The sequence below is a fragment of the Clarias gariepinus genome, chromosome 8 (genome assembly GCF_024256425.1).
Source record: "Clarias gariepinus isolate MV-2021 ecotype Netherlands chromosome 8, CGAR_prim_01v2, whole genome shotgun sequence".
Lineage (NCBI taxonomy): Eukaryota > Metazoa > Chordata > Actinopteri > Siluriformes > Clariidae > Clarias > Clarias gariepinus.
In genome coordinates, this window is record NC_071107.1 from 36,247,013 (window position 1) to 36,270,203 (window position 23,191).

Here is a 23,191-nt window from a genome sequence, read left to right on the forward strand (position 1 = left end):
GGAAAAGCAAAAGCATCAAGATGTTAATATACATCATATCTACTGTATTCACATTGTGCAGCCCTGACGAAGATACTCATAGACAAATCTGTTGTGTGTGTATGTGTGTGTGTAGGTGTCCTTGCGTAAACAGGAGATTGCTGACCGGCTGAATGCGTGGATCATCTTTAACGAGAAGAACCGGGAGCTGTGTGAGTGGCTGACGCAGATGGAGAAGGAGATGTCGCACAGCGGCGAGCTCAGTGTCGAGGAGATGGTGGAGAAGCTGAAGAAGGTAAAGAGACACTGAAGCTGTGGAGACGCTCTGGAGAGGATCAGTGATAGTCAGGCGAAGTCACCGATATGGTCACAGTACAGCAGTACAGTAATGTACAGTACACGGCTTCACCTTTATAAATCTTTTTTTTTATGTATGAAGCCAAGTTTAAAAAGGAATTAAAGTGTTTTGTCAAGATTTTAAGGGTTTAAACTTTAAAAAAATAGGCATTTCTAGGCTGGTAATGAGCTCTGTAGTAACTTCGTTAAGTGTTAGGGGTGTAACGGTGCACAAAGCTAGTTATTTTATTTTACAGATTTTATTGGTACAGAAAAAAAAAAAAAATATATATATATATATATATATATATTATTTATTGTTTTTAACTTGTAAGAATCAACAAACTGAAAAAGGGTGGTGATGTTGGCGCTAAAACTTTGATTCACAAACTCCACCCACCTTGTTTTGACTGAATTGTTGTCAGTATTTTGTTTTCAGTTTTGTTAATTTGCTTTGCACTTTTCGGCCATCATACGTAACCACTTAGAGTTCGACTGATACTTTTTCCACTTTTTTTAATCCCTCTTTCTACAACACCAGCAAGAAATATTTATTATAGGACACAAAAAACTAAATAATGTTCTTAAAAACTTGGGCTGGAGGATGCGGGTTGGGTTTGTATAGAGGGAAGGACTGACGATGAAACGAGGAACAACCGTGTAGTCTAGTAGTAAAGATGTTATTTGGCTCTTAACACTTTTAACCTAACACTCGAAATTATTTAACCCCAATCGATTTTTTTGTGTCTGGCCATAATTACTAACTTGCAGCTGTTTGTAATAAATCAGTGAAACGAGCGAATAAATCATCCCAACACAACAGATATAACGAGGACACCTTTAACGAAGACCGCAGTCTCAGAATTCTTCAACCCCCTGAATAAAATCCCTCATTGGAGCACAGATCTGTACATCAACTAAAGATGTTTCTCATTAAACGTAGCACTTTGTGTTGACTTTAGAGAAACCACTTGTTATATTAGATGTGTTCAGCTTTTTAAATTTCTCCTGTTTCACTGATTTATTACTAACAGCTGCAAATCACATGAATTAATGAACACTATTGCGTCAACACTTTGGTCATAACTCATTACTCACTTATTACATTTTATCTAGTTTATGTCTGAAATATCCTTAACCCTGATTTTAGTTGGTTGAGCTGAGATATGTTTTTTTTTGTCATAAGTTTACTTATTTTGAGTTATTGTGAGGCTAACATGCAACAGGGGCTAACAGCCACCAGTGTAGCACTATGACCCAGTACAGGACCAGTATATCGGTATCATTGTACATCTACAACTTCAAGCTTGAGGCCACGCCCCTGAATTGGAAGTAATTCAGTTACAAGCCTTTTTGTTTGTTTTACACGGATTCAGAAAAAACACTCATGAAAAACTTATAAAGCTGTTCAGTGACAGTGAACTAAGATTAATTTTAGAGTTTAGTTATATTTATCTAAACTATTACATTAATAGTGCTTCAAAGTGTGTGTGTGTGTAAGTGTGTGTGCAAGTTCATGAGCGATCTCGGCATAAATCATTCTCAATTTATGGTCAATGATGAAAAAGGAGCAAAGTGTAACCAAACCCCAAGGTTCCTTTGGAGGCTCCAAACCCCAGCCTTACTTGCACAATCTCTCTCTCACACACACACACACACACACACACACACACACACACACACACACAAAAACTTTTTTTTAATCAGAAGATTAAATATTAAATGTTTTCTTGCGGAGAGATCAGAGATTGTCAAAGTCAAATGTGTTTCATTGGTGGATGTTTAAGTTGCTGCTGATCAGTCAGGGCTCGTTTTAATTCCACATCCAGCACAGTGAGCATGATTACACGTCTCAGTATAAATGGTACATGTATAAACCAAGGTCTATTAGTAATAATAATAACTGTAAAAATATAAAGAAAAAAATAATAACATGCAATAAATTTTTTTGTGAATGTAGACGCTCTTAAAAACTCTTTGGATACATTTTAGGGAAGCAAGTTTATTTTTTTATTGAATATTTATATAGAAAAAATTATAAAATCACTAAATTGAATATATATTATTATTATAAAACAACAGAAAAAAAATTAAAAGAATAGAAAAGAAAAGAAATAACACAAACAAAAACACACGCACTTTTAATTAAGATTAAGTGTGTTTAATCTTCTCCAGTTTATCATAAAAAGTAAAAAATTCCTTTTTTTAGAAAGAGTATGGAATATCTGGCCAACAAAGATGAGAAAGCGATATAGCGAGATCGTTTCTGATTCTCACACTTGCCCGAGTCACACCACAGGGGAGCGTTTGGTCGGCGTCATGAGAAAGCTCGTGTGAAACTTTGTATCCCAGTGAGAACTTGGCGAAGAAAGCTCGTTTAAGTCAAGAGACGAGAACAACACCGGCGGAAATACTGAAAAAAAAACATCGTGTGCGTCCACAGACACTATTAATTGGATACTTTCCCTTCGAACTCCTCACTATAACCCTTTATTGAAAGGTATTCGAAGGCGGCTGACTTCATACTGACATTAACGACCTGTTGAGGAGTGATCTATTCCCGGAACTCCTAATCACGCGAATGTGTTTCTAATTTTAAAAGTCTGTTTTATTTTTATAAATGTTCCTAAGTAGACTCCAGGAGTCCAGTGTGCGTCGGACAGGGCGAACCCTAAACCTTTCCTTTCGCTCTGTCTCTGCAGGACTGCATGGAGGAGATCAACCTGTTCAGTGAGAACAAGACTCACCTGAAGCAGCTGGGAGAGCAGCTCATCACCGCCAGCAACAAGACCAAGGAGAGCGAGATCAACGACAAGATCAAGGGCATCAACGAGCGCTGGCAGCACCTGTTCAACCACATCGAGGCCAGGTGGGGGACCAGACGCCTTTACTCTACCACTATCATGTCTCTCTTACACACACACACACACACATTTACATTTACATTTAGGCATTTGGCAGACGCTCTTATCCAGAGCGACTTACAAAAAGTGCTTTAATGTTTACAACATTGGATACATACTTACACTGGGTTAACTAGGTTAATAACTAAGTACCATTAGTCCAACACATCTGAGTTTTTTTTTTTTTTTTTTTTCGGGGGGAGGGGGGTTAGTCCAAGTACTGGAGAAACAGATGCGTCTTGAGTCGTCGTTTAAAGATAGTCAAAGTCTCTGATGTACGGACATCTAGAGGAAGTTCATTCCACCATCTAGGTGCCAGAACAGAAAAGAGCCTGGATGAATGCCGCCCTCGATCCCTGAGAGATGGTGGGATGAGGCGAGCAGTGCTGGAGGATCGGAGGCAACGTGGTGCAGTGCGTGGTGTGATTAGCGCAGAGAGGTAAGTGGGTGCTGGGCCATTTTTGGCTTTGTAGGCAAGCATCAGTGTTTTGAATTTGATGCGGGCAGCTACAGGAAGCCAGTGCAGGGAGCGGAGGAGTGGGGTGGTGTGGGAGAACTTGGGAAGGTTAAAAACGAGTCGTGCTGCTGCATTCTGGATCAGTTGCAGAGGACGAATCGTGGACAGAGGCAGGCCTGCCAGGAGTGAGTTGCAGTAGTCCAGTCTTGAAATAACAAGGGACTGAACAAGCACCTGAGTAGCCTGTGAAGAAAGAAATGGGCGAATTCTTCTGATATTGTAAAGAAGAAATCGACAAGAGCGAGTAAGGTTAGCGATGTGTGGGGAAAATGACAGATGATTGTCCACGGTTACCCCAAGATTGCGGGCGGTGGTTGAGGGAGTGATTTGGTTGTTGTCCATGGATATCACAAGGTCTTGACCTGGAGATGAGGTCACACACACACACACACAGGCAGCTGATGAGAGTCAGTGAGACATCAGTGATGTTTCTGTTGCTGATCTGGAGAACACGGTCTGATTCAGGATACGGTTTGTGAGTACACACACACACTCAGTTTAGTCAGCAGGTCTTCCCTCTTTGTTATTAGTGCGATACAGAGTTGTCCTAATTATACAGGGTAGGGCTTAGGGCTTAGGGACTGAAGATTAGGGAGTCGGGAATAAGTTTAAATAGGTTTATCCTTGTTTATGCGAAGTACAAATACTGTTGATTGTTTTTAAAAATGTGTCTGATGAAATGGGAGAAGTAAACACATTCATTCACACACACACTCACACACACACAGGTTGCTGTTCTCAAGTTTTTCTGTTCCACTGTGTCAGGTCTTCCTGTGTGATATAACAGGCTTGTGTAGCTTTATGTGTTGTTGGTCATTAACGTCTCTGATGCTCCTCCTGCTGTCCCACTGCTACAAAGGCAACTACAAACATCACTAATATACACTATATAAAACATATTTGTTGTACAACTACCACAAACATTAGTACTACTGATACTTCTGCTAACCTACTGTTACTATTATATATACTACTATTACGGCTGTTAATACTATTGCTGTTAGTATAGTTACTATAACTGTTAATACTACTTTCAGTAGTTTTTGCTTAAGCGTAAAACCTGTGCCAAGTTGTAGTGCGGACTGGATATTGCGCTGTGGCGACCCGGGAGTCATAACTATTAATATAGTTATTACGATTGTTAATACTACTTTCAGCTATTACTAAAGTTACCACGACTGTTGTCACCACTGCTGGTACTATAGTTACTAAGGATGTAAATATTACTGTTGTTACTAAAGTTACTACGACTGTTAATACCACTGCTGGTACTGTAGTTACTACTATTGCTGTTACGTCAGCTCCTGCTGCTGCTATGACTACTGCGGTTACTACAGCTATTACTACTACACCAGTTAGCTGTAGCCTTAAATTCACCAGTCTATTATTATATACTGTAGTTTCTCACTGTGTTGCACAAACAGCTGCTACTCTGTGAAGATTCCCTTCAGCCTGTGTGCTGTGATGTATTAAATGTGATGTAACTAAAATGTGTAGTGAGTAATTAACGTCTCTTACTACTTCTACTAGTGGTGGTTCTTGTTCTACTGCTACTACTACAATATATTCTTATAAGAAGCATCCTACCACTTCTTCTTCTACTCCTAGGGCAATTATAACCTACTCATCCTCAAACATACTCATCCTAGTACAAAAACCACCAGTTATACTGATGCTGACGCTCCAACTACTACCTCCATTAAACCTCCTCCTAATACTACTACACCTACAGACACCTCCATTACTATTAACTACTTCTAGTCCTACTACTAAGGCAACTACAACAATTAAACGTCCAGCTACTAATACTAATACGCCTGCTGGAACTGTCTATTTCTGACTGATGTTTTGAGGTTTTGTTTTCGTTATTTATTGATCATCCTCCAAAGGATCCTCCAAAGACAGTTCAGATTTTATCTTACCTGAGGACACGCCTTCAAAATGCTGGTGATCACCTGCAAACTTCAGCCTGGCTTTATGATAAGTCTTAAATTTGGGGCCTGAACAGCCAGAGCAGAAGAGGACTCTCATAATGGTGCATACTGTACGTGTATACTTTGGACTCTGAGGCAGACGCGAATTGTTCCTACAGATGAATCTGTTCATTATGAATTCACACTTGGAGCTTTAACTGGTGGCTTATCAGAGCCAGTTTGTTCTGTCAGTTCAGTTTGCTCTTATCAGAGCCAGACTTGCTTTTTCTCCCAGTGCACATCAGTTTGCCTTGAGAGCCCATGAGCCATACCTGTAAATCTCACGTTAACAACCTCCCCAAGACCGGCTGCTTTTTGATGTACTCTGACCCAGTCGTCTAACCAACACGATCTGGTCCTTGTCCTTAGATCTTTCTGCTTGCCGACTTTTATAGCTGGTTTTTCGGGTTTTGTCTCTTGATAATCAGGTGATGGGTGGTTTTAATGTTATGGCTGAACGATGTGCTGCTGCCACTGCAACTAATGCTACTGCTATTACTGTAACTACTACTTTTATTACTATTGCAACTACTGCTGTTATTACTACTGCTAATACTAAGGCTACTACTGCTGTGACTAATAATGTTAAAACTACTGCGACTATTACTAGCTTATATTATTGCTGCAACTGCTAATACTTTTACTACAGCTGTGATTACTGCAACTACTACTGTTATTACTACCACTAATGTTACAGCTATTACAACATCCATTACTACAGATATTACTATATACTACTAATACTAGTGCGAGTACTACTTTAAATACTACTGCTATTACTTCTGCTAGTACTATTGCAACTACTATATACTATAATACTGCTATTACTACGGTTACTACTACTTCTGTTACTGTAACTACAACAGCTATTACTTCTAATAACAATTATTGTTGTTAAAACTCTGCAGACACAAAACAAGTCTGATCAACTGTTCATCTGTCAAGGGGGCCTATAAAATAAAACAAAAAAACAAAAATACCTAATTAAAGATTCTCTAAAAACTTACTTTTAGAAATGGGGTTCCTTAAAAATTCTTAAGTTTCTTTGCAAAAAAGAAGCAACATTTAAAACTCTTAGGAGGCGGCTGCACTGCCGGCGGGTAACCGTGAAAGGAACTCAAAATGTTAGTTTTGAGTGTAGTACAGCATTTGAATCTGTAAAGGGTCTACGTTTATTAATGTACATTCAAAAGATCCACAAAACATTATGCCTCTGTAAAAGAAAGAAAATAAACTGGGTGCGCTTTCAGGCGTCTCAGTCTCTGTGGAAAATTTTATAAAACGCGTAAATAAAATGAACTGAAACTCCACAAATACCGAACACAGACATGAGAACAATATCTGTAGAAACCTTAAAGGGTTCACAGCAAGTCACATCGAAAACAAACTTTCTCAGGTTATGTAATAAGTATGAAACCAAGGAGAGGCACAGAATTTCTGTCGCACTTCATTATTTGATAATCATGACCTGAGACAGGACACGCCCACACGTTATCGACAGGGAAAACCGGCCACGCCCCCCGGACACGGGCATAAACACAGATTCAGTTTTTTTAAGTAAAATTTCCAAACTAAAAGATCCAGTTCACAAAAGTTTTATACACAAACGTTATGAACCTGGTTTGTGGCCTTATTTTAGTGATTTATGTTTTTTGTTGTTTTCAATAACCACGCATAACCTTCAATTTCTCCAAAATACAAACTTGTACATGCTTGCTGATCACATACAGTATAATTACAGTTTTATAAGTCAGAACTTTAGGGCCCCAAAACACCTGCAGACTCCTAATGGTTAAAAACTGTTTATGATGCTGTGTGTTGTGTAATAGGAAATCAATAAGACAAACTTGTTCAACTTTAACGTGAGAAATCCAGACTCAGATCGGACTTTCATCCTTTTCTCTTAGCTTCACCTTTGCTCCTTTTTTTTGTGGTTTGGCTCAATAAAGCAGTCTGTCTCAACCGCCCTCACCCCTCCACTCGTCCCCACTCTTTCTTCATTGTGTTTATTTCTAACACTAGCCGAGGTTTGTGTAATAACATGACAGAAAATGTCTGACGGAGATCATCGTTAATCATTTAGGATCCTATAGCTATTGTGAGTTGTGGAGCTTTTTGTGCTTTACTGTGGCAACAGAATTTAGTTTTGTAGATGTAATTATGCAGTAATGTAGCCAAAATTATACTTTATTATACAGAGATATAAAGTTCTTCTTTGTCCATGTTTAACTGAAACAATCCATTCCCAACGTGCATCCTGTATAACCGTGTAACAGTCTAACACAGAGTACTACAGTGTACAGTGTGTTAAAGATTTAAACCAGCATTCAAACCCCAGCAGGTCACATGTTTGTTTCGTAACAAAACAGTTAAAACTTTTACAGTGTCCTGTTTAACACTCACACACACACATTAAAATAAAAGAAAGAAAGAAAGAGAGAAAGGGACGTCAGGGGAAATAATATAAAAAAGATTTATGTGAGAATGTGCAGCGTGGATTCCTGCAGGAAATGAAATGCACAGGAAGGACAGACTTCAGTGTTAAAGCGATCAACTGGACAAACTGCGTCACGTCTGAAACCGCGAGCCAGACGGAGCTCTGACCTGCTGATCCCCTGACCTGGAGCGGTGCGGACTGATCCGCTTGTGTTTCTGTCTCAGAACCGTAAGGGAGGCTTTAGAGATCAGTGTGTGAGGCGACACGTGAGCGGAGCGCCGCCTCCCTCTGGTCTACTGAACATGAAGAGTTTGACTGGATTATATTTAGTTTTTCCGAGTTTCTGCATCTCTGCACACGAGTATCTGTACGAGCAGGACAAATCTGACCCGCAGATTCTGGTTTTGTGTGTATGTGTGTGTGTGTGTTTGGATTAAGGGACTTGACCCAGGCCTGGCGGATTCTTTTGTCACCCCAAATGTGTCATGACATTCAAACACTGGGCAGCTGCCTCAGGCCTTTTGTGTCCACCGCTGTCCCGTAAGTCCTCTGTCTAACAGCATTGTGTCTCTGAGCCAATCAGATTCACCGTCCTGTTTTCAAACTTCCTCGGCATTGGATGAGACTCTGACTTTGGGCCGAAACCCCGTTGAGTCCGACACACACTGTTCATTATTATTAGAGTGAGGCAGATGTTGTGTTAAGGCCATCTGCTGACTGTCTCTCTCTCTCACACACACACACACACGAAAGGTCCACTTTTAGTCTTGGATTAACTGTTCTTAAACCGTTTCAGCCCTACATTTGAACTCTTACTACACCGTCACCTTACTGTCTAGAAGCAGGATTAGTAGTTTAGGGTCGGTGTGTGTGTCTGTGTGTGTGTGTGCAAATATACAGATGTGTAGAAGTGGTTTTTACATGACGAATTTACAATCTGTGTTTCAGTGTGTTGTGTAGCATCAGTTTTCCCCGGAGCACGTCGAGCGTCTGTGTGTTTTATGATATTAACAAACGTCCTGTATAAATTTAATCAGTTGTGCAGCAGCATTATTATTATTGTTTATTAGTTTTATGTATTATACATTTTTAGTTTATATATATATATTTCCCCCCTTCACACTCATTTGCTCCATGGGTCATGAAGTTACATTGTACATAAAAACTAAACAAAACAGGAAACCATCATTTTATGGTGTGTGTGTGTGTGTGTGTGTGTTAAGCCTCTTTGGTTTAATCCATGCAGAGCTGAGTGTGTGTTATTCTGTGTGTGCTGTAAAAACGATGACGTGTGCCTGACATTTCCTTACGCGTTCTTGATCACACTGCACACACACACACAGATAAGGAGGGAGGGAGGGAGGGAGGCAGAGGGGGAATGTGACAGACCATCTGCAGGAGCTCCTCCAGGAAAATGCTAACGCTCACGAGAGAGAGACATGGAGTCGCCTCGCCGGTGTGTGAGTACGTACCACCTGCTCGACGTTTATACACACAGAGGCAGGAGGGGGCTCTGGGTCTATGTTTTCAGCAGCAACCACACACACACACACTCTCTCCCTCTCTCTCAACAGGCTGGCTAATGCTAACACCAGAGCGCAGTGGTGCACTATTGAGCACGCAGGGACGCACACTGAGCATCTGAAGTGCATTCACAGATTTATAGTTTGTGCCTGTCGAGTTGTTTTTCTCGTTAGCGCTCGTGAGATCTCCACTGTCTGATTCTGTCCTGCGTTATTGATGTCGTATTCCGTGCACATGCACACGTCCTGTGTGTCACCGCAGCCCGTCCACACACACTTGTTTTGGGTTCTCGTCACATGACTGTTCAGGTGGAACGGTGATGTCACCGACCAGACGACCCAAAAGCAGAGTCGCCCCCTGCACCCCGCCCCGTACTGTACACACTTGTGACGTGAGAGACGTGTGCTGCAGATCCGTGTACTGCTTCAGCTGATTGATACTAAACGTCTTAGAAATATTTGCAAAAATATACAGTGGAACCTTGTATTACGAGCATAATTTGTTTCGGAAACGGGCTCGTATTCCAAAACACTCGTAAACCAAATTTAATTTTCCCATAATAAATAATGGAAACACAAATTATTAGTTCCACAGTCCCTAAATATAAAGTAAAATTAAATCCCGACAGAAAAGTGCCTGCGTTTATGCGTGCAGGCGCTGTATGTGTGTGAATCTAAAGTAAGCTCCCCCCTCCCCCTTCTCGTCTTACACAGTTACACTTCCTCCACTCTTTTCACACACGTGCACACAACAGACACAGTTTTATCAGAAAAACAAACAAAAAATTTGCATTACTCGCAAGCCGAGGTTTCCACTGTATATGCAATAGATTTCTTATTATTAACCAAAAGTCTTAACTAATTAAATAAAAATCAATGTGCTTTAGACCGACACTGAGATTCAATTATGAACAAATATTCATGACACATAATAAAAAAAAACGTTTTAGTCTAAGCTTTAATCAATAACGGGTAAGACTGAATTGTTGTAATGCAGGAGGCGGCGTTGGTTGCAAATTGGTCAGAGGTATAACTAACCTAACCGAAGATAAACTGAGCTTGCTAACCAGTTAACAAACATTCAGAGATGACACAAATCTACGAACAAATCTAACTTATGAACATACAGAACTCATTCATAAATCGGGGACGACCTGTATTGTATTTATTGTATTAACGGTGGAGATCGTTCTGGATCTCGTGCCACACATCTATCTGGATGGAAATGTTTCGTATTTGTTTGTTATACACACCTGCGTGTCACTGAACACCAGTCACGTAGATCAATCTTCCAGTAATGCGGCTCAGTTACACACACACACTCTTCCTTCTGCTGTATAAGACCACCTCATTACACACATTTTCAGTATTTGAGAATCATTCAAATTATCTTTTTAATCAAGAAACAAAAAAAGTGTCATAACTGCTGTAACTGGAGAAAGTGTGTGTGTGTGACGTGACAGGGTGAGGAAGCTGAAGGAGACCCTGGTGATGGTGCAGCAGCTCGATAAGAACATGAGCAACCTTCGCACGTGGCTCTCGCGAATCGAGGGCGAGCTGACCAAACCCATCGTGTTCGGCGCGTGTCACAACGATGAAATCCAGTGCAAACTCGCCGAGCAGCAGGTAAAAACACACTTACACACACCTCTAGTTCACGATCCAACTTTTAAAACATAAAAAATGTCTCTTCCATGTAAAAGAAGTCACTAATACGCTGATGCTGTTTGTCCAGGAGCTTCAGAAGGACATCGAGCAGCACACGGAGGGCGTGGCGACGGTGCTCACGCTATGTGACATGTTACTGCACGACGCCGACGCCTGCAGCAGCGACATCGAAAACGACTCCATCCAGCAGACCACACACAGCCTGGACCGCCGCTGGAGGAACATCTGTGCCTTGTCCATGGAGAGGAGGATGAGGTGAGGGACTGTCCACTCCATTTTTGTCTCATTTACTAACACTAACGAGCTCCATGCTGTATATGTGTGTGTATGTATGTATATATATAAATATATATATATATATCGCCCCCTGCAGGATTGAGGAGACATGGCGTCTCTGGTGTAAGTTCCTGGACGATTACTCGCGGTTCGACGACTGGCTGAGCATGGCAGAGCACATGGCGGCGAACCCGGCCAGCGCAGACGTCCTCTACACGTGTGCCAAGGAGGAACTCAAAAAGTTCGAGGTGAGCAGCGGACACTTTAGGAGAGTGAGTTTACAATGACAGGTGTGATGAACATACAAAAATACAAAAAGAGTCACCAAAGTGTTTTTTTTTGTTTTTTTTTAATCATGATGATTTAACTAAATCACAAAACGTGAAAAGTTTTTTTTCTGACACGATTTTAATAATTAGCACTTTTGTGAAGTGCAGTGTTATAAATCACAGCTCTCGTCCCACACACACACACGCAGGTGTTCCAGCGGCAGGTCCACGAGCGCCTGACGCAGCTGGAGCTGGTGAATAAACAGTACCGCCGCCTGGCCCGCGAGAACCGCACCGACACAGCGTGCAAACTCAAGACGATGGTGAACGAAGGGAACCGGCGCTGGGACGAGCTGCACAGGAGGGTCGTCATCGTCATCCGCAGGCTCAAGGTGCACACAACAATGGGAATTGACACGTTTTAGCAAAATGTGGTCTTATAAGGCTTATATTGTGTGTACGGTGGAACTTCGGTTCACAAACTGGAATCCGTTCATAAGTTCTGGTCGTAGCCTGATTGAATTTAGACCGATTAATTTTTTTTTCAAGATTTAAAGAACTTTATTAATCCCAGAGGGAAATTGCTTATGCTAGGTTACAGGTGCTCACAGTTGTTACCTAAGGAAAGGTAATAAATAATAATAATAATCTTAAAAAAAAAAAAGGTCCTAAAACAGTAAGTACCAACAGAATATGACTCAAGACCACTTGTAAGTATTGCACAGTAATCTAAATTCAAATTCAAATTTTATTTGTCACATACACAGTCATACGCAGTACGATATGCAGTACTATGGCCAGGGGTAGCTCAGTGGTTAAGGCATTGGACTGCGGTTCGGAAGATCCCGGTTCAAACCCCACAACCACCAAGTTGCCACTGTTGGGCCCTTGAGCAAGGCCCTTAACCCTCAACTGCTCAGATGTGTAATGAGATAAAAATGTAAGTCGCTTTGGATAAGAGCGTCCGCTAAATGTGTAAATATAAATGCTTAGACAACTGCTCGTGACCTAAGAATATGAATAGGAAATAAATATGAAAATTAAAATAAAGGGTAAGTTTAACTAGGGAAGAATAAAATAAAAATATACAAATAAAAGTTAAAAATAAAACTAGTATATTTATGTAATATTGTATTATTATATGTAATCTTGTATTACATATTTTATTGAGAAGTAATATTGCAGTTATCATATTATTAATATGGGTAAGTATTAATGTCCTGTTGTGTAACAGTTAGTGAAAAATCCACATACATGTGTGTAAAAGTTGTAAACTTTTATGGCCGTTGGGAGAAAGGATCTCCTGTGGCGCTCTGTGGAACACTTTTTGGTGATCAGTCTCTGGCTGAAACTGCTCCTCTGTTCAGCGAAGACACTGTGTAGCGGGTGAGAAGGATTGTTTAAAATGGATTGTACTTTGGATAGAATCCTCCTCTTCGCTACTACATCCACATCAAGCTCCATGCCTAGCACAGATCCGGCCTTTTTAATTGACTTGTTCAGTTTGTTTTTATCAGACACCTTAATGTTACCACCCCAACAGACCACAACGTAAAAAATGACTCGCCACAACGGTTTCATAGAACATCCGCAGAATGGTGTTACAGACGTTAAAAGACCTGAGCCTTCAGAAGAAAGTATTTTCTTGTAGAGAAAGTATTTCTCTGTCCTTTCTTGTAGAGCGCCGTTGTGTTGAGTGACCAGTCAAGTTTGTTGTCCAGATGGACTCCCAGATATTTGTATTCAGAGACCATGTCCACTATCTCCCCCTTTATAAATATAGGAGTCACAGGGGTCTTGCTTCTCCTGAAGTCTACAACCATCTCCTTTGTTTTCCTGATGTTCAGTTGTAAGTGGTTACTCTCACACCAGGAAACGAAGTCATCCACTACAGACTGGTACTCCGAGGTGTCACCCTCCTTTATATATAGAGTTGTCAGAGAACTTCTGAAGGTGGCATGACTCTGAGTTATATCTAAAGTCAGATATATATAGGGTGAAAAGAAACGGAGACAGTACCGTCCCCTGGGGAGCTCCAGTGCTGCAGATCAAAGTCTCGGACGGCAGGTCAGAGAGTCCATGATCCAGGAAATCAAGCGGGTGTCAATGATTATGTTCATTAGTTTCTCCCCCAGTCCTGCCGGTTGGATGGTGTTGAAGGCACTGGAAAAGTCAAAGAACATCATCCTTACCGTGGTCCTAGGCTTGTCAAGGTGAGAGTAGGTACGATGTAGCAGGTGTATTATGGCGTCATCAACTCCCATTGTGTAGAAGTGTATCTAGGATCACTTTCTCATCGCACATTATGAACACCTTCATAATGTATGATGTCAAAGCAACAGGCCTGAAGTCGTTCTGGGCACAAGGACGTGGTGTTTTGGTTACCGGCACAATGCATGATGTTTTCCACAGTGCAGGGACTTTCTGTAGAGACAGACTTAGGCTAAAGAGGTACTGGAGGACACCACATAGTTGGGGAGCACAAGATTTCAGGACTCTCGGATTGATCTTATCCGGACCTACAGCTTACTAAGGCCATGTTTTACCTGATCCACTGAGATATTGATTGCTGGGAGTGCAGGAGTAGTGACTGTTCTCTGTGTAGGGGAGGACATAGGAGCAGGAAAGTGTGGATTGGAGCTGAAGCCGGGGGAAGTGTGAGACATAGGGACATCAAATCTATTAAAATAAGTGTTGAGGTCGTTTGCACGTTCCACATTCCCGTCAATAGCCTCGCCGCTTGTCTTATAGCCAGTGATGCTCCTCATGCCCCTCTCTCGTGTTGTCTCTGTTTCAGCCAGTTTTCTCCTGTATGACTCTTTCCCCTCCTTGATTTTACCAGTTAGCATTTTTTGAGCCTTTTTCACTGCTTACTTATCACCAGACCTAAAAGCACTTTTTTTTTTGCATTTAAACACGCTTTACTGTCCTTGATGACCCAGGGTTTGTTGTTGGGGAAACAGCGAATATCTCTCACCGGTAAACAGAAGTTAATGTACTCCGTGATGCAGAAATACACATAAATAGAATAATTTTTTTTGATTACTATGAAATATATAAACAAAATAAATAGTAAGTTAAATATCACAAAATATAAATGTAAACAGTACAGGAGAGAGGGAAAAATTTTTAGTTTTGTTCGTACTTGGGCCGTCCATAAGCCGAGGTTCCACTGTATTTAATCTAATGTCCTTAAAGAAGATGGGACTTTAAAAATGTAACACTAGAAAATTTACAAGTATCACAATGAAAACATGAAAATTTTTTTATTTACAGTATGTTTAAATCTAGCGTTAAATTGAGTTAAATTGTTCCCGCAGCACTTTACGTCTCAGAGGGAGGAGTTTGAGGGGACGAGGGACGCCGTGTTGGTGTGGCTCACCGAGATGGACCTGCAGCTCACTAATGTCGAGCATTTCTCCGAAAGCGACGTCTACGACAAGATGAGACAACTGAAGGTGAAGCGTCTGGTTACATGAACGTGATGTAGAACGGTGACATCTCTAAATGTTGAGGCGGGGTTTAGATCTTTATTGTTTGCCCCCCGTGCAGGTGTTCCAGCAGGAGATCATGCTTAACACCAACAAGATCGATTCCCTGATCGTGTTCGGGGAGAAGCTGATCCAGAAGAGCTCCCCGCTGGACGCCGTGCTGATCGAGGACGAGCTGGAGGAGCTGCACTCTTACTGCCAGGAGGTGTTCAGCCGAGTCGCGCGCTTCCACCATCGCCTCGTCAACTCGAGACCGGTCCGTGTCCTACTCACACACGGTCAGGATTATCGTCACACACCGTGTTCTCTAACTTTCAGCGTTTCTCCGTCAGGTCGTGGACGACGAGTGTGATTTCTCAGACAGAGACCCGGAACTGGACGACTCATTAGAGCTGGCCGCCGTCTGGGAGAGAGATGGGGACGTGGAGGACGCGGCGTGTCTCCTCCTCGAGCCGTCGGGCCGAGAGACGCCGGTCAGCGTGGATTCCATCCCGCTCGAGTGGGACCACACAGTGGATGTGGGCGGGTCTTCGTCGCCCGAGGACGAAGACGAGGTCACATACTACAGCGCGCTCTCGGGTAAAATGATCGAAGGCGTAGTTTTAAGTTTTATTTTTTTCACCAACGCGGTTTCTGTGGATGAAACCATCACTCTGAAACACCAAAGTACGGCTTTGTTTCAGTGTTTCGTATTGATAAAAAAAAAAATACTCATGAAATATATATAAATTTTTCCATACAAAATACATCGATGCATTTTAAAAGCTCTGAATCGTCTGATCCGGCGCTCTGCTACTCCTGTCCTCCTCGTCTCCGTCTCCTTGCTGTTTATACTCTAGTGTGTCCAGGTTTCTCCGTGATCATGACCAGACGTTCTCCTATCTGTTACAGACGTTCAGGTCACTGAGAGCTCCGAGTCCTTTATTAAAGCTACAGCTCAAGCTCTAAATGCTGCATCTGGTAGGCTCCAGCCTGCTGCATGCTACACACACACACACACATTTCTGAGTGCTGGGCATGACCTGTGTGCTGTATGATTTACCATTCAAAACCGCTCAGTGCATTCTGTTTAAAAAGTCATGTTCCAACTCAAGTCGATCTGCTGAGGTGCGTTTAGTGTTTAAATCTCTTCCGTAATCAAGACCTAACAGGTACGGATGGTTTCAGGTGGGGCTTAAGTTCTAAGTCTCAACTTTAATTACAAAAATTAAAGAAGACGGCACTGAACACCTTTGGCTGATTGACTTTAGTGAATGGTTTTCCTCCCTGCTGTCTGTTTTTCTGTCTCCCTTACTTTTTTTTTGTGTGTTTTGTGCGCTTGCATTGATAACCCAAACTGTTCACATATTCACTTTAGCCCTGCGCTGGTCAATAAACAGATACAGCCATTAAAGTATCTTCCGGAATTTATTAAGGTAATATACTGTATGTTGTTGTGCATCTGATCTCGCGGTCTGTATCGCTGCGCGTACTTGAAGTGTAGTGGTCGATTGTACACAGTCAGGATGTCGTAAGAGGATTTACCTAAAAACAGACAAGGAATTAGATACGACTAAAATTAAGGGGGGGGGATCTCCCCCAAATAGGTATGCAGCTAGCTCATTGTGTAACGTCAGTGGAGTACAGCTTGAGCAACCTGAGTTTTGCTTCTGAACTGCAAAGCTAAAAAGAACCCCATTAATCTCATAACAGTTAAAGTCAGCATTCAGCGTTTGACCAGGTTTATAAATCTGGATATTATAAAAACCGCCACAAAGTCCCACAATGCCTTGCGACCATCATCCTATTCTGTGTGTGTTTATGATGAATACAACCTTGTGTGTAATACTAACGTACGCGTCCTTGTCTTTCAGTGACGGAGCCAAGCTGGCAAGACAGAAAACACATCGTCCACAGTGTGACCACGACTCCTACAAGGATCAGCGCTTCTTACCATCCTGAGGGATATGTACGCACACACGCACACCAGTTTTTATCGAATACATAACCTTTCCAGACATGTAGTAAACCCTAGGTGAGGGGCGTGGCTTTTAGGCTCAGGTTTTTAAATAGAAGTGAAATTTTATTTGAAACTGTTTCCTTAAAGTTAATAAAAGCATAGCATTGTCCAAGACGTCTTGGTATGACGCTGAAGTATAAAGATGCCCTTCACTGAAAAATAAGGGGTCTGATTGATTGAAACACCTGAATTCCACAAGTAACAGGTTCAAACAAACACTTTTGTCCATGTAGTGTATTTTTACATATATATTAATTTTTATCATGAGTAGGTATTAGGTTAATTACCAGGCATGCACATATGCGTCCAGCAGGTGGCAGTATAGTACCTGCCACTGAAAAGAACATACAACCTACAGTAGAATAAGCACTAGCTGATACTTTTCTCTTACACCATAAAGGAAAAGAAAAACAGGTTGCTGTAAAATCTATCTTAGCAGGTTTTAAAGAGCTGTTCAGTTTGTTTGTTAGCAAATGTAACACTGATGCTAACTGCGTTAGCATAATGCTAATCACCAGCATAATTAGCTGCAGATGAATGTTAAATGCACTTGTTAGCTTGTGTGATTTATGTTGGTAAGAAAAGGGAAACAAGTGGGAACGTGTTCCCAGCCAACTGGACAAAGTGGTGTTAGAGTGAAATGTGCATGGAATAATGGAGTCAATGTTTAAATAACTAAAACAATTGTTTTATTATTAATACGTGATGATTCATTTCACGTTGTTGACGTTCGCAGGCGAAGCTGATGTCGGAATGCACCGAGAGCATCGACGACGTGAAGCGAGTCAAACACATCCTGACCGACGATGAGCTGCTCGATGGCCAGGGTCTAACCTTACCGCCGTCTGCAGACAAACAGACAGGTGTGTGTGTGTTTCTCTTTCCCACACACCCACTCGAACTTTTGCAGTTTGTTTCAATGCTTGTTTTTTCCCTCAGGTGTGATCGAGAGGTGGGAGCTCCTCCAGGCTCGAACGCAGGCTAGCAGTGAGGATCAGCCCAAGTTAACCTCTGACCTTAGGAAGGTCACGACCTGGCTGGATGGCGTGCTTCCTGAACTGGAGAGGCTGCAGAGAACGAGGGAGCGCCCGAGCCTTCGAGACATGGAGCTCAGCATCCGCAAGCTTAAGGTACAACCGACGATTTAGCTTGACGTGTTTTCTCCTCCAGATGTTTAGAAGTGGATGATTGATTTATATATTTTTATTCCCTCCCAGGAGATCCACAGGACGTTTGGAAGCTACAAAGCTCAGATGATTGGCGTGAACCTGAGTGGGCGGTGTCTCCTGCGAGGTGAAGGTGAAGAGGTGCAGGAACTGAAGGCGGAGCTTCAGGCAGCCAATCAGAAGTGGAAAGAGGCCTGCGCTTCTCTTGACATGTGGGAGAACCAGCTGCACCTTGAGCTCCTGCAGTGTCAGGTACTAAAAACGAATCGCTAACATTTTGGAGCTTTTAACGTCGTCATCAATATACAGCTGACCTCTCACCCTTAACCCCTCAGGAGTTCCACGAGACGCTGCACTCCTTACTGCTGTGGTTGGCTCGAGCTGAAAGTCAGCGCTACATGGTAAACATTCATGACCTCAATGTGGACGTCGGTGTCCTGCAGGAGCACAGAGATACACTCGAGGTGTGTGTGCAGTTTCTTTTACAGGAGCTGTTCTGTCAGTGTGGTGAGGTGAACTCTAAGCATCGTTAAATATCTGTGTGTGTGTAGGCGGTGCAGCGTGAGCTCCTGGGTCGGGAGGAGGAGGTGCAGGCACTGCAGCAGATCTCCTCCCACATCCTACATGTGGAGCAGGGTCAGGAGAGCATGGAGGCCAAGGAGAAGGTGCACGTCGTCAACAACAAGCTCCGCCTCCTTCTCAGACAGATCAGCCATGACCTCAGCACGCTGAAGACCAGACTGGTGAGTAACAAACCCTGGGCAGATTGGAGAACTGGATCTTGAAGATGCACAAACAGAACTGTTTGTGTATTTACTAATTCCAGTTTTCCAATTAGGTGTGTATGACATCATGTGCGCTTACCCACACCTCTCGCTCCGAATGGACTCTCAGATGGGAGCCAGAAGATGGTGTAAGTGCACATGTAGGCATTCATATACATGTTTATGTAAAAGGAGGAGGGGGACAGGGTTCTTTCCTTCCCTGCGGAATAGGTGGGAACGGCGCGTGTTGCGGATTTTTCGGGAGGGAAGAGGTGGATTTTGACTGTATTTTAAGCGCTTCCTGAAAATGGTTTCTTTCTGCCCGCTGCTCGGGTGGGATTGTCTGGTTTTGACTTAGTTTTACAGACATTTGAATAAGTTTTCCACGTCCCACCCGAACTCCTGGCTTATTCACTGCATCGGTCACCCCCCTGCAGGTGGAAAGAGGTCTACCCTAAACAACTCCGCCCCCATTCCCTATCAATGTGTGAGGTATGTGTAATATATGTACAAGCACAATTACAATGAGCCTTGTACCTATACTATACATTCCTGACCACATTGAGGGGGCGGAGTTATTACATACAGTATAGATACAGTTCCCTCTTTCACCTGCAGGACAGGCCCGTCTTTTTTATACTTACCCATCACAAAAAAAGAGCTTTAGTTCAATATCGTATTCCATGCTCTAACATGCACACACCCCTCGACTCAAAGTGCTCCGTGTGTGTTAAGGCAGGGAACATGTCAACTAAGTGGTTCCTTGGAAGTGTTCATTTAATCACCTGCTGAATTTCCACCTTGTGTTGCAGAAGAGTGAAGGCTCGTCAGTGGATGGCGATCGCGAGAGAGACGTAGCGCTAACAGACGAGGTAAATTACTGTAATAGTGAAGAGCAGAAACAGAGTTTCACAGTACAGATGATAGCGAGCTGACATTAACTCACTCACCTCTTGTATTTCTGTAGTCCAGAGCTGTCGAGAGTGGACCTTCAACAAGTGAAAAGTAAGAGTGACAAGTAAAATAACTAACTCAATGAAAATCGAAACATTTTAACAATAAAAAAAAAAGAAGGAAGGCAGTTTAGTGACATCAGGCTGTTCTGCGCTGCAGGGGTGTTTCCAGAGGCAGGCCGTTTCTTTACCGGGTTCTGCGAGCTGCGTTCCCCTTACACCTGCTCTTCCTGCTGCTGCTCGTCCTGGCGTGTCTGGTGCCGGCGTCCGAGGATGACTACAGCTGTGCCCTGTCCAACAACTTCGCCCGCTCCTTCTACCCCATGCTGCGCTACATCAACGGCCCTCCGCCGACGTGAACCGCTGACAGTGTGATGTTTAACCTGTCTACACGATTCATAGTGAATTTGTGACCATCAGTGTACAAATAAACATTAAAGGTATAATTTAAGAAAAGAAAAAAAATCCTATTTTTGAAAGAAAACATCAAAAACAACCTATACATCACTATTATGAAAATTAAGTATTTCAGATTCACACGTAATACCAGTCTCTCCTTGTGCCACAGAAAACTCAAAGATGTATCTTTTCACATAAAAGTATTTTTTAAATACTGTAAAAACATTGCATGAAGTATTAATGTTTTAACTTTGATCTGCTGAAGATGATGAGGCTACAAGAACACATTTGGATATACAGTAGAAACCAAGAAAATTAAATAGTAAAAAAAGGCTGTACACAAACCATACGTGAGGGTCGTCGTTAACCTCAAACGCTCTGCTTGTTATATGTAGTTATTTAACAATAATTAAACTATTTATTTTATTTCCCCCAGACTGACTGAATGGCACCTAACGAAAGCCATAGTACAGATGCACTGAGATTAAGCGTGTACAGTATTGATTATGTTGATGTATAGTTTAAAGTCAGTTTGTACTTCTTGACAAATAAAGCTGTTTGCCTGTAATGTGTTGAAAAGGTGTTTTTTATTATTATTGTTTAACAGCCTGATGAGAGCGTTAAAGTACACCACTGAAGACTACAGTGATTTCACAACACGATAAATTACGCCTTACACAGGTTATCTGCGCATTAACACATTTCTCACCTTGTTTTCATCAGCAGAACGCACATGAACGTAAATCACATTTAAACACATTTAAGACCTGAATTTCCTGATTTTGCCATTAAATAGTGCAATTTACAAACACTCTTCTAACAAAATGGCTCAGACGTTACACCTTTAAGACGAGTTGGTCGCTCACCCATAGTATGGATTAAAGGCGAACTGGTTCGGATTATAATAAACTTGCATTTCATGTTTCTAGGTGTTTTACCTGCAGCATTTTACGTAAAAGAGAAAACTTAATATGTACAGAACAGGATAATAAGACTTTTTTTTTAAGCTGCCATATTGGTCACAATCTGACTGTAAAGATAATTGAATTTTCTTTTCGCTTTACATGATCAAACAAATAAAATTATCACGTTTAAATTGATTTAATATACAGGTAGTCCCGACTTACTGACGAGTTCTGTTCCGGGAGCATGTTCGCAAGTCGGATTTGTTCACAAGTCCGACAAAGTGAGTCTTAAACGCCTATGACACGAATACACAATGTAAAGCATTCCAATCCACTTGTCTAAACCTCAGTCCCCTTTCCCCACACTACCATCATGTGGGCAAACACCATAACCACGCCTAAGGAAATGAATCTGACAGTGAAATTTAACTGGAATCCAGGATGCCATTTAGAGCTGTTTTCCACTGTATTGGACTGTGAACTTGTTAAGGATTATCTGAATTATATTATTCACCATTAGGACAGCTTTACAGGACAAACATTTTCTATTATTGTGCTCCTAGACTGATTCATTTCTCCTGCAACCCCGCACACATACAATATCCCGGATTTTAGACATTTTATACAGTCAGTTACACACTGAAAATATTGTATATAATTGTGTATATAATTTTTTGTACAATAGACGTGAGCTATTTCTGCGATTTGTTTGCAGAACTGTGGTCTGTTTGTATCTGCATAAAATTCCAGAATGTTTGTCAGGGACTACCTGTATTTCTTTTCTTTAGCGCAGTAAACCTACAGGTAGCTATGCTGCTGGAGCAAAATCAGGATCACTCATCCAGGTCTTAAACACACTCTTGTGTGCAGGTTTGCAACAACAACAATAAAAAATATATATAGGTATATTTACAACCATTTAAGAAAAAAGCTGAAATGTGAAAACTGTACATGTCTTCATTGCATTTATGTTTTTGTCTCATCAAGACATTCTGTGATACAGTCAAGTTATTTACGGCGGCACAAACGGTTTAGATTTGGTGTTGAGATTTTCATACCTTGGCTTTTTTTTTTTTTTTTTTTATAAGTCTGAGTGAAACCGTGACGCCTGACAAAGTCACACTGATGAAGCCGTGTGCAAAATCGTGGGTTACCTCGGTTATATTGTCCGTATAGAGTCTGAGGCGTTCCTGGGGTTTCAAAACCGAAGGCGCTTGGGACAGATCCGTTCCGTAGTCCGCGTCTCTCACACACACTCGTGATCAATGAGTACAGGAAAGGAATAGTTAAGAGTCTGCTCGTCCTTTTAGTGCCTTAACATCTCCTCTCGGTTCATATGTACGTAGCACCACCGAGCAGGAGAAACAGGGAGGGAGGGACAAGTAGTGCAGATCACAAAAAACAGGCTGTAGATTTATATGGATCAGAGAACCGGACTGTATTTTCTGGACTATCAGACACTCAAATAAATATTTCACTCTGAGATGGTTTTCCTGCTGCTGAAGTCTGGTTTAGTTTTTATCCTGTTTATTATTGTATTGTTTCCTAAGCTTAGACAATCAGAGGGTTCTTTCTTGTAAACCGGTTAACATTACACCGGGGATTGGTTAATTTGTTTTCTCACTGTGGACAG

At 41.8% G+C, this 23,191-nt stretch overlaps 1 protein-coding gene across 1 annotated transcript in view; it reads left to right on the forward strand.

Moving 5' to 3' along the window:
* Positions 1–21,365, forward strand: part of syne2b (spectrin repeat containing, nuclear envelope 2b) — a 138,479-nt gene extending 117,114 nt beyond the window's left edge. Inside the window, exons 113-131 of the mRNA XM_053501692.1 lie at positions 116–274; positions 3,018–3,184; positions 11,132–11,294; positions 11,404–11,591; positions 11,710–11,860; positions 12,091–12,273; positions 15,202–15,339; positions 15,434–15,628; positions 15,705–15,951; positions 16,264–16,332; positions 17,226–17,320; positions 18,108–18,234; positions 18,311–18,501; positions 18,589–18,789; positions 18,873–19,001; positions 19,089–19,280; positions 20,114–20,173; positions 20,269–20,306; positions 20,415–21,365. Coding sequence (XP_053357667.1) covers positions 116–274; positions 3,018–3,184; positions 11,132–11,294; positions 11,404–11,591; positions 11,710–11,860; positions 12,091–12,273; positions 15,202–15,339; positions 15,434–15,628; positions 15,705–15,951; positions 16,264–16,332; positions 17,226–17,320; positions 18,108–18,234; positions 18,311–18,501; positions 18,589–18,789; positions 18,873–19,001; positions 19,089–19,280; positions 20,114–20,173; positions 20,269–20,306; positions 20,415–20,613 — 2,892 coding nt within the window. The 3' untranslated portion in view covers positions 20,614–21,365. The remainder of the gene's footprint in view (positions 1–115; positions 275–3,017; positions 3,185–11,131; positions 11,295–11,403; positions 11,592–11,709; positions 11,861–12,090; positions 12,274–15,201; positions 15,340–15,433; positions 15,629–15,704; positions 15,952–16,263; positions 16,333–17,225; positions 17,321–18,107; positions 18,235–18,310; positions 18,502–18,588; positions 18,790–18,872; positions 19,002–19,088; positions 19,281–20,113; positions 20,174–20,268; positions 20,307–20,414) is intronic.
* Positions 21,366–23,191: the final 1,826 nt, after the last annotated feature.